The sequence below is a fragment of the Elgaria multicarinata genome, chromosome 21 (assembly GCF_023053635.1).
Source record: "Elgaria multicarinata webbii isolate HBS135686 ecotype San Diego chromosome 21, rElgMul1.1.pri, whole genome shotgun sequence".
NCBI lineage: Eukaryota > Metazoa > Chordata > Lepidosauria > Squamata > Anguidae > Elgaria > Elgaria multicarinata.
In genome coordinates, this window is record NC_086191.1 from 10,432,109 (window position 1) to 10,447,794 (window position 15,686).

At 53.0% G+C, this 15,686-nt stretch overlaps 1 protein-coding gene across 1 annotated transcript in view; it reads right to left on the reverse strand.

Annotated features, from left to right (window-relative positions):
• Window positions 1-15,686, reverse strand: part of GON4L (gon-4 like) — a 37,023-nt gene that overhangs the window by 13,598 nt on the left and 7,739 nt on the right. Inside the window, exons 5-20 of the mRNA XM_063146265.1 lie at window positions 14,762-14,836; window positions 14,336-14,386; window positions 13,744-13,794; window positions 13,167-13,262; window positions 12,350-12,469; window positions 11,889-12,062; window positions 10,711-10,903; window positions 9,743-9,844; window positions 8,663-8,703; window positions 7,837-7,940; window positions 6,373-6,571; window positions 5,306-5,392; window positions 4,068-4,239; window positions 2,625-2,769; window positions 1,786-1,936; window positions 572-688 (exon numbers count right to left, since the gene is read on the reverse strand). Of these exons, the coding sequence (XP_063002335.1) occupies window positions 572-688; window positions 1,786-1,936; window positions 2,625-2,769; window positions 4,068-4,239; window positions 5,306-5,392; window positions 6,373-6,571; window positions 7,837-7,940; window positions 8,663-8,703; window positions 9,743-9,844; window positions 10,711-10,903; window positions 11,889-12,062; window positions 12,350-12,469; window positions 13,167-13,262; window positions 13,744-13,794; window positions 14,336-14,386; window positions 14,762-14,836 (1,878 nt within the window). The remainder of the gene's footprint in view (window positions 1-571; window positions 689-1,785; window positions 1,937-2,624; window positions 2,770-4,067; window positions 4,240-5,305; window positions 5,393-6,372; window positions 6,572-7,836; window positions 7,941-8,662; window positions 8,704-9,742; window positions 9,845-10,710; window positions 10,904-11,888; window positions 12,063-12,349; window positions 12,470-13,166; window positions 13,263-13,743; window positions 13,795-14,335; window positions 14,387-14,761; window positions 14,837-15,686) is intronic.

Here is a 15,686-nt window from a genome sequence, read left to right on the forward strand (position 1 = left end):
CCGCGGCCTCCTGGCCCCCCGCCTCTCTGCCCGCCAAGCGAGCAAGCGGCAGCCAGGAGGAGGCGCAGCTGGTGACCACGGCGGTGAGAGGGTGGGTCTCCCTGAGAGACGGGCCCCGCGAGGGAGTCCTTCCTAAGGGCCCTCCGAAACCTGGAGGAGCCGGCACTGATCCAGCGGTCAGGAGCTACAGGGACCCAGAGGGGGGGAAGGGAGCAGGTGCTCTCAGGTGTAACGAGAAGAGCCCATAGATCGGAGGGTCCGAAGGAAGAACAGGAGGAGGAGGAGGAGGGGGACACAGGAAGCAGGGACTCTCCGGGGTTTCAGGGGGAGGGGGGTCTTTCCCAGAATCCCCTGGGGCACTATGGGTCATCCCACTCATCAATCAGCACAGGCATCTGCCTTGCACTGGATGCGACGGCCGGCCCGCCTAGCTCCCTGTTGCCTCCAGTTGCCTGGGAGTGGCGCTCCGGGGCTCCGGGCAGCCCTCCCTGGCAGGGGTGGGAGGCGCAGCCGGGACCGCCTGCCGGCAACGCCACCTCCTCCGGCCACTGGGCCCGGAACCAGCGAATACCTTCAGCCAGAAGGGCAGGCGCTGCTCCTCTTGTTCCACGGGGGGTTTCCAATCGCCGGGCTGGATCTCCTCACAGAGCTTGGACAGGGCCGGCAACTGCTTCGTGGACTTATAGTACTGGGGGGAAGAGGACGGAAGCCTCGTGGTCACGCGCGTGCCTCACGGCCAGTTCCACCCCTCGGCTTCGCGCCCATCCAGTGAGTCTGCTGCCCACCTCTAGGCCAGTGGCTGGGCTGCACCCAAAGCCAAAACGAGGAGGAAATCAGGGGGGGGAGTTTATTCCTCCCAGCCTGTGGGTCTCGCTCCCTAGGGAGGCCTGGCCCGCCCCCTCTCGGCTTTCCTTCTGACGGCACGCAAAGACCGCTGTATTCTTTGGCCTGGAAGCGGCCCTGTGGGTTGGGTGCTGGTTTTATTCTGTTACTGTTATGTTTTTGCTGCAGTTTAATGAGTGTAATCTATTTCAAATTGTTTTTGTGAGTGCCTTTTTTGGGGAGGGAGAAAGCCTTTTTTGGGGAGGGAGAAAGGCCGGGTATGAATCAAACCAATCGATAAAAGAATGCCCCTCCTAAGGCTTTAGTTACTGCCAGTCAGAGCTTTAAACAAGCTGGTATTTCGTGTGTGTGTGTGTGTGTTTTGGTCCCGCCCACCCCAAGAATGCGGGCCCTGAGAGCTTCTTTGAAAGGGAACTTGGGCCGCGGGCTGGGAGGGGTTCAACACCCCTGCAATACAGGATGGCGTTCCAGATGGGCTCCGTAGGGACGCGCCCCGTTTCCCCACAGCATCCTCAAGAGAGAGATTGGGAGGAGCGTCAAGGGCTGCGAAGAACAGCTTGGCTTTCTTGGGCTGGCCAGCCCTCTTCCCCCAAGCCAGCCCTTCATAGAATCACAGAATCATAGACTAGTAGAGCTGGAAGGGGCCTATAAGGCCATCGAGTCCAACCCCCTGCTCAATGCCCTCTATAGCCCACAGGAGGGTCAGGGCTCATCAGCGCACGCGCAACCCCACCCACCCACATCCTATCTCTTCAGCTCAAACTCCGATATTCCTGAGCGACAGCATTTCTGGATGCCCCAAGCCCTGCCACCCAGGAGCACAGGGATGGGGCCGGCTTCTGGGACATAGCAAACCACATGATGCAGCAAAATGCGTTTCCAGACGCACCAGAGAAGGAGCCGCCGGAACACACACACACACAGAGAGTATCTGCCACTCACCTTGAGGATGTTATCAGGGACCCGGTTCATGTTGAGGTTCTTTATCCGCACCGTCAGCTGCTGGGCCGTCTTGGTCGTCAGGAGGTACTTGCTGATCAGAGGTTTCGGGAACTCCGTCCCTTCGAAGTGCTTTAGGCCCAGCGCCAGCAAGCTGAAAGGAGAGGCACGGAGCCCAGTCAGGAATTCGGCAGAGGAGCGGGTGGAGCTCTGGGGCAGAGCAGCTGCTTGGAACGTGGGTCCCATCCCGGGCATGGCCAGGTAACAGGCCCTAGAGATCTGCCAGTCAGCGTAGGTCACGGGTGTCGAAACACTTTCCGCCCAAGGGCCAGATCCCATTCCAGAGAATTATTTATTTATTTATTTATATAGCACCATGGTGCTGTACATAGAGAAGCTCTCAGGGGCCGCCTTCTGGGGGTGGGCGGGGCCAAAATCACACGCGCACAAAAAACAAACCCAGGACGCTGTAGCTTAAAGCTTTCAAAGCCGGTAACAAAACCTTGGGAGAAGCATTTCAGTGTTTCAGAAGGGGGTGGGGAGACACTGCACGAAAGCTGGGAAATGACCAAACTACGGGTAGAGAAACGGGGAAACGGACCCCCAGGGGAGACGGATCTGACCCACAGGCCTGAGGTTCAACACCTGCGGCGTAAAGGGTGCAGACAGGATGATGCAACGTGAGAGAAATTGGGCGCGTTTCAACTTACACAGGTCACGTGAGTCTGGGGGGAAAGGGGTGGGGCTAGGGGGAGGGCGTGGCCTGACAGTGGAAGGAGAGGGGTGTCCTGCTATCTGGCACGCCTTCCCTCCGCCCCACCTCCCACGCTCTAAGCACTTACTTGTCCTCCCCTTTCGTGAAGAAAATCTTGTCCCGGGGCGGTTTTGCCTTCAAGGAGCAAGTGGGCAGCAACTCCGGATACATGAAGACCCTCCTCGTGGCCAAGATCCACGCGACTGGCTTCGGCAGGCAAGCAAAGTCGCTCACTGCAGGGAGAACCCACAGGGGGTGAGCGAGGGAAGCGAGGCGGCCATCAGGAGCGTGGCCTTGATTGGGCCAGGATACAGTTTGGGCCTTTGCTCTGCCTTACGATGGGGTGAAAGATCACCCAGAGCATCACGTGGCGGGCTGCATTTTCCTTTATCCTGCCTTCTCTGCCATTTCAGTGTTTTACGGCCACTTGACTGGATTGTATCAATTGTATCTAATGTTAGTCTAACAATGTTAGTCTAAGTGGGGTTAATGTTGTTGGATATAATCCATTGCTGTCCAACCCTTTTTTTCCTTTTAACTTATGTTGTCAACCCATCATCATCATCATGATTACAGATTATATTATTTATTTATTATCGTGAGAGAGAGAGAGAGACAGAGGAAGAGAGAGGATATTCTATCCTGCCCTTCTGCAAATGGAGTTAGAGCTACTAAAAGCATCCTAAAATTTCACTGGATAGGCCTGCCGGAAGAGATCAGTCTTGATAGCTTTCTTAAATGCTAAAAGACTGTCAAGTTGGCGAATCTCCTCTGGCAGGCCATTCCACAGTCTGGGAGCAGCGGAAGAAAAGGTCCTCTGGGTAACAGTTGTTAATCTAGATTTTGCTAGCTGAAGTGGATTCTTCCCAGAGGACCTGAGTTTGTGGGGCAGATTGTACAGGAGAAGGCGATTGTACGGGATTTTGTTCTGACTTTATACTGTTAGTTTTACCCTATCCAGTGCCTGTTTGCATTCTCTTCCCCTCCTTATTGTTTTATTATGATTTTATTAGAATGTAAGCCTATGCGGCAGGGTCTTGCTATTTACTGTTTTACTCTGTACAGCACCATGTACATTGATGGTGCTATATAAATAAATAATAATAATAATAATAATAATAATAATAATAAGGCGATCCCGCAGGTAGCCTGGACCCAAACCATGTAGGGCAAGGGTGAGGGTTTTAATGGAATTGTTTTATATGTTATTGTAAAGCGCCTCGATGCCAGAAATGGTGAGGCGGTGCTATAAAAATGTTTTAAATAAATAGTATATAAAAATAAAGCACCCTTTGGCTCTTCTAAACTTGCCTACGAGGATAAACACAAATTCAGCTTCTCACAGAGGGGGCCCTGATGGATCCGAATAGCAGAGACGCAAGGGGCAATCAAGTCTTGGCTCACCACGGAGGTGACGACTCTGAGACCAGTGTGTTGGCGTACCAGACAGCTCAACAGACAGACATCGCAATGTGTACGCGCGCATGAAACACCTCCCCCCCACGCACGCACGCACGCACGCACGCCCTACCGTTCTTCTTCACCGCCTTGCGGGGGCTCCATTCGATCTTGACATGGGAGTGGAAGTCCTGGACGAGCTGCAGGGCTTCTTTCAAGTTGCACGGCTGGAAGACGGTCTGGAATTTGTGGCCCAGCGGCTGGCAGAGGAGCACGGAGCTCTGAGCAAAAGTGTCCAGCTCGGTCTGTGGATAAAGGGAGAGGAATCAGGCGCGCTGGCTTCTCAGCCTGGGCCCTCACCCTTGCGTGGCTGGTGGCACGAGACGAAGGGCGAGGGGAGGGGAACGGGCCGGGCGGGGAGAAGGCATCCTTGCTAGCCCGTGGGGAAGCCGCTGCCTCGCAACCCAGAAATGCCACCTGCAAAATCCAAGCTCATTCTATGACGTCTGAGCTGTGCGTGGAGGGCTTCCGCCAAGGGGAGGCGTGGTCAGGCCCCTGCCGAGGGCCTACACCCCGGCAAAGGACCCCAGACCAGAGCCCCCCGGAGCTGCTCCTCCTCTCCTCCGTTGCAACCTGCTTGTTCGCTTGCCTTTCGCTCCGGCCCAGGCAAGGGCAGTGGTGAGGAGGAGCAGGAGACGCCACGGCCGACTTGCTCACTAGCTCTCTGCCTGCCAAGCGAGCGAGTGGGAACCGTGATGAGGCAGAGGAGGGCAAGAGCAGCTGGTGACCACGGTGGTGAGAAGGTGGACTCGCTGAGGGAGGGGGCTTTGCCCAAGGGCCCCCCAGCACCCACTTCCATCCAAAGCAAAGTGGCAGGTGAGTGTTTTAGATCATCAGCTAGCTTCCATTTTAAAAACAAACTAAGAGAAACACCAAAGTGTCTAGTCCTCATGACCAGTGAGCCTGTAGACACAGGAGGGTTTATCTTAAGCGTTGGGGCAGGGAAGGAATTCAGTGGGGTTTTTGTTTACAGTCAGGGGCAATCCAGTGTCAGCCCAGGTCCTCGTCTCTCCCAACGGGGGCCTGACTTCGCATAAAGCGCCTTGCAATGTTCTCTCTACATTCAGCTTCCCACCGGATGTTCTGGACTACAACTCCCAGCATTCCTAAGTGTTGACCGTGCTGGCCTGCGGCTGGTGGGAGCTGAGATCCAGAAATCTGATAGGCGCGAGATGGGGGAAGGCGCTGAACCTGACTGCATTTTGCCCTCCCCCTCATTCTCCAGCTCTTGGGCAAAGCAAAACCGTGCAGGTTCCGGGTCCGAAATTAAGCACCAAACAGGGGGCCCTGCTGACCCCAACCAAGCCTTACCAGGAAGAGGCGGGTGGTGCCGGCCTCCGAACTCAGGCTGGGGTTGGAGCTGCTGAGAAGGTGGACCTGTGTCAGGAGCTGCACGTGCTGCAAGCAAAAAAGCAGGAAGTTAAGCTGCTGCCCCCAAGGTGCTCCACACAAGCACGGCCTCTAGTCTTTATATCAAGCTCCGCTCCGCCTCGTCCGCATGGCTCAGGGTGCGAAAAGGAAGGAAAAACGCACACGTCTTCCAGCAATACACCACTTAAAGTTAATCAACATTGTACAGGTTTAGAATCCACGTTGGGAGTAGCTCCTCTTCAGCCTCACATTAGTTAGGCCGTGAAAGAGGGACCGAATTGCCTGGTGTGTAGCTACGACATCCTAAGAGGTTTAAGAATGTCTCCTTCCCTCACTTGCAAAGTCAAGTTTCTAGTCCACAGGGATTGCATTTAAAAAGACAACTGCAAGCGCAACAGAACTTGGTCCACACCAGCTCAGAAGAAGAAGAAGAAGAAGAAGAAGAAGAAGAAGAAGAAGAGTATTTGCCTGCAACATGGCAACATGACTGCGAAACCTAGACACGTGTAACTTGGCATAAATACTAAGGGGTCCCCAGTGCTGTTTTGTTTTTTAAATGCATCCATTCCTTTAAATTACTCTGAACGTGCTCAGTGGATGAGAACCTCATGAGTGTTTATTCCTTCCATTTGCGGAGGATCACCCACACCAGCCATGCCCCCTTCCCCACGTTATCAGTGGGTCCCTACTCCCCACTCACCCGGACCGCCTATAGCATCGTCCTTGCTTTTGTGCGTCCCTCCCTGCCGCCCGCCTCAACCTAACAGAGGGAAATGCCGCTGCTGAAGGTTCAGTGACTGGCAGGAAGGGCTTCCAGCTAAAACAGGCTGAGATTTTGGCAACGCCCCCTCTGGCCTCCCTGAAATCGAATCCGGGCCCTCGGGCCGCCGGCGTTCCTGCTCTGGAAGCCAAAAGGAGGAGGAGGAGACAGCCCAAAGAAGGCAGGCCAAGGGGGAGAGGCCGACAGGAGGCCGCCTCGCAGGGCCTGTCGCTTCCCGGCGGGTTACCTGCTGCATTTGCTGCTGCAGCCTCTTCCTCTGCCCGGCGTCGAGCTGCAGGGTCTGGACGGGCTTCTCGGGGCGGAGCTTCGCCCTCTCCGCCTCCAGGGGCAGCTTGGCGGCCGACTTCTTCATGCGCAGCTGCTCTAGCTGCTCCTTGACCGTCCGGTGCTGCTCGTTCAGCAAGTTGGCCAGGGGCTCTTCGAACCTGCGCGGGGGATCCAGGAACAGCGTGGATGGCTGCAGCCCCAGCCCCAGCCCCACCTGGACAACAGGGTCTGTTCTATCCCACTGAGGACACCAGATCGGCCACCGGGTCGGGTTTGCTGCCAAGCCAGGCAGGCCTTGGTCCAAAGCATCAAAGTCCACTTTTAAAGCCCGAAGCAAAAGGCTGGGAAGGGCTGGGTGGGACACGATGCGGGCACAGCACGCCGGCCTTTTAAAGCAGGCCGGTATTCTTGCAGATGGGGTGGGGAGGCTGGGGTTTAGGGAGAATGGCTTGTCCTCCCTCAATCCCAAGATTATTTCTAGGCCAGCTTTAAAGGGGGGGGGGAATCTAGTGAGCTCATTAAATCTGACATGGGGACTTGCCGTTCACAGTGTGCCCCCCTCAGCCGCTATGCCAGGCTGGGGAAGGGGGACAGCTGAAAAAGTTAAATTCAAGTCACAGGAACCTCGGAAGCTGCCTTCGACGGAGTCAGGCCGCTGGTCCATAGAGCTCGGCTCTGTTTGCACAGTGTGAAAGCCTCTCTCCGGGGCTTCAAAGTGGCTGTGGGGACTGGACCTGGGGGCTTTGAGGCCCGACGCACGTGGGCTCCGTTGAGCCTTCCCCAAAAACAGAGACACCCCTGAGGCTGGAAAGGGAGGGGGCACCTCTCTCTCTCGTACATGCAAACAGGGCTGCAAGGTCCACTCGTGTTCTCGTTTTTAGACTCTGTAGCTGGGCAGAGGGCTCCTTGCCGTCCCCTTCCAGTACTTCTCAACCTAGAGAGGACGGCCAAGGCCCAGCGGTTCGTCTGCCTCCCTTCCCAAACAGAGTCGGCTTTCCTTTTGGCCGACCTGCCCCGTAGACAAGGAGGTTGGCCCAGGAGGTTTGCCCACCACCGCCGCCTTGCTGGGGGAACGAGGGGGCAGGGCCATCCAGGCTACATGAACTACAGCAGGGATGGGCTACACGGGGCCCTCGAGATGCTTGGGTCGACAACTCCCATCTGCCCAAGCCAGCCTGGCCAAATGATCAGGGGTTATGGGAACTGTAGTCTAAAACATCCAGAGGATTCTGGGCTGCCTATACCCCTGGTATAAGGCATCTGGGGAGAATACAGAGCAGCTTCCGCTTCTCCTGTGAGCCAGGTGTCCACCTGATAAACTGACCAATGGAAAAAGTAGTTTAAAGAAAAACAACACCGCTAGAGGTGAACACCACCCTGATAAGGCAACAGGCAGGGGACGGGGCAGCCCAGACCATCCTACCTGAGCACCTGTGGAGTGTTAAAGTTCGGCCGGGCCTCGGCGGCGCTATCCTCGTCCTCCGGCCCTTCATCCTCCACGTTGGAGAAGCCCATCTCGTCCTGGAACTGAGCAGAAACACACAGGATCCAACTCAGTGACGCAAACCCTGGGCAAAAACAGCTCCTAAATCGAGGGTGCAGAACCTCAGGTTTGGGGTCCCCATCCGGCCAGCCTGGGGTCCCCTAGACAGCCGTGCCTCTTCCCCAGCCCTGTCTTCTTTTCCCCCCAGGCGGTGATCGCTCCCCAACTTTTTGTAGTTCCCCCCCTCCATTCTAAGGCTGAAACGCCTCTCCTAAGGCTGAGCTACGGGCAGCAAGAGCTCTAAGCTGAAATAGGAGGGTCCTTTGGCCCCACCCACCCCTGGAATGCAGCCCCCGGGAGCTTCTCTGAAATGGAAATCGGCCCTCGGGATGAAAGAGGTTCCACACCCCTGATCTAGAAGAGCGTCTTGTTTCTAACACTGGCTGACCCAGTGCCAACGGAGCCAACAACTGAATGAAAAGGCAAGAGCCCTCCCCTGTTGTCTTTCCCCAGCATTCTGGCGCTCAGAGGCAGACTGCTTCTGAACATGGAGGTTCCATTTAACCATCACAGGTAACAGAAACCCCATGAATTTGCTTAACTCTCCTTTAAAGCCCATCTAAGCTGGCAGCCCTCCCACACATCGTGTGGCGGCAGGTCCTTTCAATTTATGTATCAAGAAGTCGTGTCTTTCTCGTATCAGCGAGATGCTTGAGGACTGGTGACTTTCCCGAGCTTGTTCACCGAGGACGGCTGAGAGCCTTACCGTCTCAAACAGCTCCTCCATCAGCTCGTTAACTTCCTTCTCTGTAAGATAAAAAAACCAGCCACAATTCAGCTGCCTAATCAGGACTGACATCTAAAAAACAACACCGAGATATTCTACACAGCAGGAAAATGGTGGAATGAGAGCAAAAGAACCTTTTGCCCAGAGCCTTACAACCTAATTGCTTAGCAATCAGCTGTTTCGAAAATGCGATGCGCCTGAAGTTTTCGGAGCGGCTGCGTGAGTATTTTGTTTCGTGTCTATGTTTGGGGTTATTTTGATCAAAGTGTTTTTAATTGAGACATTTATTATTGGCCCCGTTCAGAAGATGCCTTAAACCCTGGCTTTAACCACAGTGGTTAAGCCAGAAAGCCTGGTTGTGTTCAGAAGACACTTTAAACCACGGCTTTAACCGAGGTGGATAAAGCAAAAGGCCTTATTCGCCATGGTTAAAGTCGTGGTTTAAGGTGTCTTCTGAACACGGCCTGGCTTTCTGGCTTAACCACCGTGGTTAAAGCCAGGGTTTAAGATGTCTTCTGAGTGGGCCCAATCTGTTTTAAATGTTTCAGCTGAGGACATTCTGCACTTTTTTTATTCTGTAAACTGCTTTGATGTGTCTTTTAGTCAAGCGGCCCATAAATTGGTTAAAGAAATTAAATAAATGCATGCACACGTGGGATTCAGGACTCAGCCTGGGCTCTTTCCCGCCTCTTTGTGGCCGAATGTGCCCATAGATTAAACCTAGGGGTGGACAACAGCAGCCCTGCTGCTCCCCCCGCCTTGCTGAAATTCAGTAGTAGAGCAGCAAAAAAAATAAAATAAAAAATTATCCAGGCTGTTTGCCACGGAAACTCAGTGGCAACCTGCTACGGAGACTCAAAAGTGCCAAATCTAACTTGTTGTCAAACTAAATGTGACCCCTCTGAGTCTCCGTAGCAATTTGCCTCTGAATTTGGGCAGTCAAACAGCCATTCCTGGCCACTCCAGGTGGAAGGGGATTCCAAGCGGTGGAAATGGGTTCCCAAGTTGCCCAACAGAGGCAGCTACTAAGCGGCCAAAGGGTGAAATCAGGGGACGTACTTGTGATCCTCACAGCACGGTCGTTTCTGAAGTCCTCCGTATCCGGTTCATCCAGATCCTCCAGGAAGTTGTATTCAGGATCGTCGTCGTCATCAGCCTCATCTGGAAGAGAAAACGTTCCTTCACCGACCGCAGCAAACAGCAGCGTGTGTCAAAAATGGTATCAACGATTCAATCCGGTCAGCACTTCCGTGAATTAAAACGGACAAGCTCGGCTACCATTTGGGGAAGATTCTCTTGGTTGAAATATGGATAAAATGTCATTCCTGGTAAGGTAACAATACAGACTTCTTCTAGGTTGTTGCTGTTGTTTTAGGGTTGTGTTCACCACTTTGTTAGAAGTGGGTTTATGGAGGCTGCCTGCTTCTGCTAATCTATGTTACAACGACTACATTAGGTCTGTAAAGTGGATGAAAATACCTTAATAAACATGAGGGTTTTTTTAAAAACAAAACAAAACAATTCAACGAATGTATCAAGCACAAAGTTTTTAACAAATGGTTAAACCAGTCCTGAATTGGCAGGTAAGAGCGAGCAAGAACGTGGCCTCCCATGTCCACTTTGCACCTACTATTGGGAAAAAAACCAAGGATTGACATTCTTGGGTTGTTTGATGCGACGTGCGAGCCTGGACCTCTCTTGCTGAAGAGCAGACAACCCAGAGTTTTAACCCAACAACAAAACATAGGTTTAAACTCTGAGGGCAGCGTGTTCACTCCTATTCAGCCCCAACACTGAGTGGGTTAAACAACCCATGGGCTGCCGTGAAGTGCTAACCGAGCCAATCTAAGCTGGTCATGGTTTTAAAAGCATGGTTTATTAGAGCAGCCACATTCACACATCACGACAACCCAGAATTCAACAACCTATACCATGGATTAATCTTACGAGCAAACCAGTCCATTAGCCTGATCCACAAAAAAACCAAGGAGTCCCCACCGCCACCACCTCCAGTGGCCACCACATGCCTTCGTTTTCCACATCGCCATGCATGAGGCCACCCAGCCACCTCTTCCAGTCTTCGTCATCTGCCGTGTTGGGGTCATACATATCCGGGGTGATGTCCGGGGCCCGGAGCTCAGCCTCCAATTGGCCCAGGGGCACGTCCTTCAGGGGCCTCTTCGACCGGGTGCGTAAAGCGATCAAGCTGTCTTCCAAGGGCTGGAGAGGAGAGGAGAGGCATTGGGCACTTTGAGGCTCAAACGGACTCCCCTGGGCCAAAGGAGTAGTGGTTAGAGCAGACTTCTCCACGCTGGTGGCCTCCAGAAGTGATGGAGACCAACGTCCATCATTCCAAAGCATGCTGGGTGGGAAAGGAGTTGCAACCCCACAGGTCTGGAGGGGCTGTACCTCAGTGGTATAGCCTCTGCTTTGCATGCAGAAGGTCCCAGGTTTGATCTCCACCACCTCCAGGTAGGGCTAGGAAAGAATCCTGCCTGAGCCTGGAGGGGGTTCAGAGAAGGGCAACGAGGATGATCAGGGGTCTGGAAACAAAGCCGAGAGACTGAAAGAACTGGGCATGTTTAGCCTGGCGAAGAGGAGATTGAGGGGAGACATGAGAGCACTCTTCAAATACTTGAAAGGTTGTCACACAGAGGAGGGCCAGGATCTCTTCTCGATCATCCCGGAATGCAGGACAAGGAATAAGGGGCTCAAGTTACAGGAAGCCAGCTTCTGGCTGGACATCAAGAAAAACTTCCTGACTTTTAGAGCAGTACAAAAATGGAACCAGTGACCTAGGGAGGTGGTGGCCTCTCCCGCACTAGAGGCCTTCAAGAGGCAGCCGGACAGCCATCTGTGAGGGATGCTTTCAGGTGGATTCCAGCATTGAGCAGGGAGCTGGACCCAGTGGAGAGCTGGTGCTGCCAGTCTGTGTCAACAATACTGGGCTTCATGGACCCAGGATCTGACTCAGTATAAGGCAGCTTCTGATGTCGGTTTAAAGTGTCGGACTAAGATGGGGAAGACCAGGTTCAAATCACGTGATGAACAGCAGCCATTCATCAAACAGGTGTCGCAGAGGACACAAACACCCTGGCACTGGATAAGCCAGTGAACACAAGACACCCTGTTGTTTCGGCTACCACAGACTAACACAGCTGTCAAACGGCACTCTTCACGTGGGCGAAGGCACCACTGCCGTTACCTGGTAGGAATCCATACACACGGGGCTGGAGGCCAGTTCCTCGTCCACCGCGTGCAGCTTCTCCATGAAGGTGCTGTCCTTGCTCTGTTTGGGTTTGGGGGGCGGCGGGGGTCCCATCGGCACGACTTCGGCACTGATGTGCCGCTGGAGGGGAGGCAGGGAGGCTTTGTCTGCCTGGTTGAAGGGAGAAGAGAGAGCTCAATTTAAATGACCGGTTTCTACTGTTTTTATGTCGTTTCTTCTGGGGGGGTTTGTGTGTTTTTTAGCCATCTTGGCTGTGCCTCCTTCCTGGCTCCGCACGGACTTGCTCTCAGCTAGCCCGCTGTGCCAGAAGTCTCAGAATCAGGGGCTCACACGTCCTGCTTCCCTTTTCATGGCTGCCTAAGACACGGCATCCGACAGATGAGATGCTTAGGGCGCAACTGGTAGCCCCAAGGGTAACCTAGGAGAGCCCTCTTTACCTCCAGTGGAGTCGCTCCTTCCTCGTCAGTTTCGATGGTATCAGGCGACCGTCCTGCCCGAGATCGCTTGGCTCCCCGTGGGGATGAGGCAGTGCTTTCCACGTCACTCTCCATCAGACTCTACGGAAAAGGTTGAGGCGTAAGGAAATCGACCAGCAGGGCAGCGGCTATCAAACCTCCTGTCACTGGGCGTCCCCCACCTCGTGCCACGGCCTTCGCAACCCGTGTCGGCCGTGGCAAACAGAAGTGCCACGGCCTTCGCAAGTATGGCTAGCCAACAGAAGAAGCGGGGCTTTCTCAGTGCTGGCCCCCCACTCTGGTTTTTTGCTTGTTTGTTTGTTCAATGACGAAAGCCAATGACCTTGTGGCGAGCTCTCCCACACTGGAGCTCTTCAAGCAGAAGCTGAGCAGCCCACCTAAGCTCTGGATTCCCCGTACTGAGCAGGGAGTTAGATTAGATGACCTACTAGACCCTCTTCTAATTCTAATATAATATAATATAAATAATCCAGAATCCAGAAATAATTTATTTCTGGATTATTATTATTATTATTATTATTATTATTATTATTATTATTATTATTATTATTATTATTTCTGTCTTCCTTGCCACAAGCTTTAACACAGGTCTAATTGTGCCGAAATGAAATTAAAAATTCTTTGCAATGATTGATGCTGGCATCTACGGTCACGGGTGCAACACACCAGCTGGAAACCAAAGGGGTAAAAGCAAGCCTCCCCACACCGACCTGCAGGCTCCAGATGTACTGGGACTACAAACCCTATCACCCCCAGCCGGGGTGCGTATGTGTCATACCTCCTCTGCCGTCTCATCCTCTTCCTCCTCCTCCGGCTGGTACTCTTCATCGGAGGAATCGTCTTCCTCAAGGGGAATGTCCACAAACTGAGGGGGCTGAAGCAGAGGCAGAAGAGACCGGCCAGCATCAGAAACGAAAACAAGAAGTTTGACGGAACGGGGCGGAGGGGCAGAGGGGAGGGAGCGGGGGAAATTGTGCATCCAGAGAGGGCGAGCGAGAGAGGACAGGGAGGTTGGAATTAGTAGTGCCCGCTAGTCTCATTAACAACAGCATCACAGCCACTTCATTTTCCTCCCCCTCATCCGAAAACCGTCACCACGCCTCAGTTAGACTCGATTATACTCTGGATCGGCCTCAAACCCAGACTCTAAGACGCACGGGCTAAATCCCAAGATTCTTGATTGTATCGTACAAAGGAAGCCTCAGTCCTCATGACTTGTGTGTGCGTGCGTACGTGGGGGCTGGGGGTTAAGAAATAAGGGGGAGCACGGGCAGACATTATCCCTGTTCCTCAAGTCCCAATCCCACCACCACCAGTGCCTAACACATCCACCAGCAACCCTGACAAATAGTAACCTTGATTTCATTTGCCTTCTTGATTGGAGAAATATTCCACGTAGGAATTACCTGAGGAAACAAAACCACGGTTAGCGTCTCCATCGCAAACACACCCAGGCAAAGAAGCACAGGCCCAGGTCCTGCTTCCCAATGCATTGATTCAAAACCTCTCCTTCTCTCGGAAGGCTGCACATTTGCCAAACGTGCTTCAGGCAGCAGATCAGAGGAAGGCGTCAATGGAATCAAGACACACACAACGAAAGCAGCATTCTCCATGTAAGGATCACTGGAGCAAAAGGACAGAGTTTACTCTGGTCGTTACTTTGGTTTTGCTCTGTTTTAAACTTCTATATTATGTTTTCTCACATTGTAGTTTGGGTTTTTTAAATTTTTGTGAACCACCCAGAGAGCTTTGTCGATTGGGCAGTAATAGAAATGTAGTTAGTGCTTAAGTAAACAAAACAAAGTTAGATTAGAGGGTCAGCAACTAGTGCCCCTTGGACCCTAATCCTCCCCAAGCCCCACGGGCAAAGGAAGCTATTGACCAAGGAACAAGAATCCTTTCTCAAGCCGGCAGAAAAGCCAGGGCAGAAAACGCAAACCCACTCACCCCTCCTTTCTCCACCACTTCCTTCAGCTTGGAGCGGGTCATTTTTGGCTCCTAAGGTGGAAAGAGAGAGGAAAACGTTAAGAATATCAGACGAGCCACGCTGCATCCATCCAGCCCAGCATTCTGTTCACCAGCCGCCCGTAGAAAAACCACAAGTAGGACTCAAGCACAACAGCACCCTCCCGCCCATGTTCCCCAGCAACTGGCACTGACAGGCACACCGCCTCTAATATGGGAGGTAGCATTTAGCCACCAGGGCTAGTAGCCATTGATGGCCTATCATTCCACAACAAACGTCCAGAATTCCGTAACAAACTAAGAGAAACGTTGACCGCGCGGATCCCAGCGTCTTCTTTCCCTTCTCACCCACACCCTGTTCTGGTGGCAAAGCCAATTTCCGGTGCCCCTACTGAGAGAGGGACTTACAAACATGGGGATATCTTCCGTCTCGCTGATGGCAGCTTTCATCATGGCCACGACGTGCTCGTTCGTGATCACTTCCTGCAGGGACGTGGACAAAAGGAAGGCGCTTCAGCTGGCGTTATTCCGACGCTGGGAGAAATCTGCCCTTAACTGCAGGATTATTAATTTCATTGATTCAATTTGTAATCCGCCCAGTAACAAGCGTTCTCTGGGCAGCTTACAAATGGTGGAAAGACAAAATACAATAGAAATTCAATACGAGGGGGAGAGGCGCTGAATGCAGGGGGGAAAAGGGAGAGAGAGAAACAATTCTCAAAGCAACCAAGTGGCTTGTTCACGCCCAACACGCTTAGGAATAATACTCCTTCTTCGGGGGCGTTTACTTACTCCTCTTACCAAAGACCTCCAACGATGGACTCTTTGAATGTTCTCTTCTGCTAAATGCAGGTTGTCCGGGGGTGGGGTGAGTTTCTTTTCCTGTTAAGGAGCTTTCCTGTGGCTCTGAGGCCTGCCAGCTCCGACCACCCCTCTGGCTTAGAATCCATCCCGTGCCAGGTAACTCACAGTAATCCCAACAAAGTGAACACCAGACTCCGTCTCAGCCTAACCCATTGGTATTAACATTTAAAGCCCTAAACAGCTAGGGGCCAGGCTACCTGAAGGAACGCCTCCTCCCATATGTACCTGCCCGGACCCTAAGGTCGGGCTCAAGGAGTCCTTCTCCGCGAGCCCCGCCAAAGGAAGTGAGGCAGGTGGCTACCAGGAGGAGAAGGGCCTTCTCTGCTGTGGCACTCCGGCTGTGGAATCAGCTCCCTAAGGAGGTTCGCTTGGCACCTACATTATATGCCTTTAGACGCCAAGTGAAGACTTTTTTATTCTCCCAGCATTTGAACAGTCTATAAATACATTTTAACTTGGTGTTTTAAAT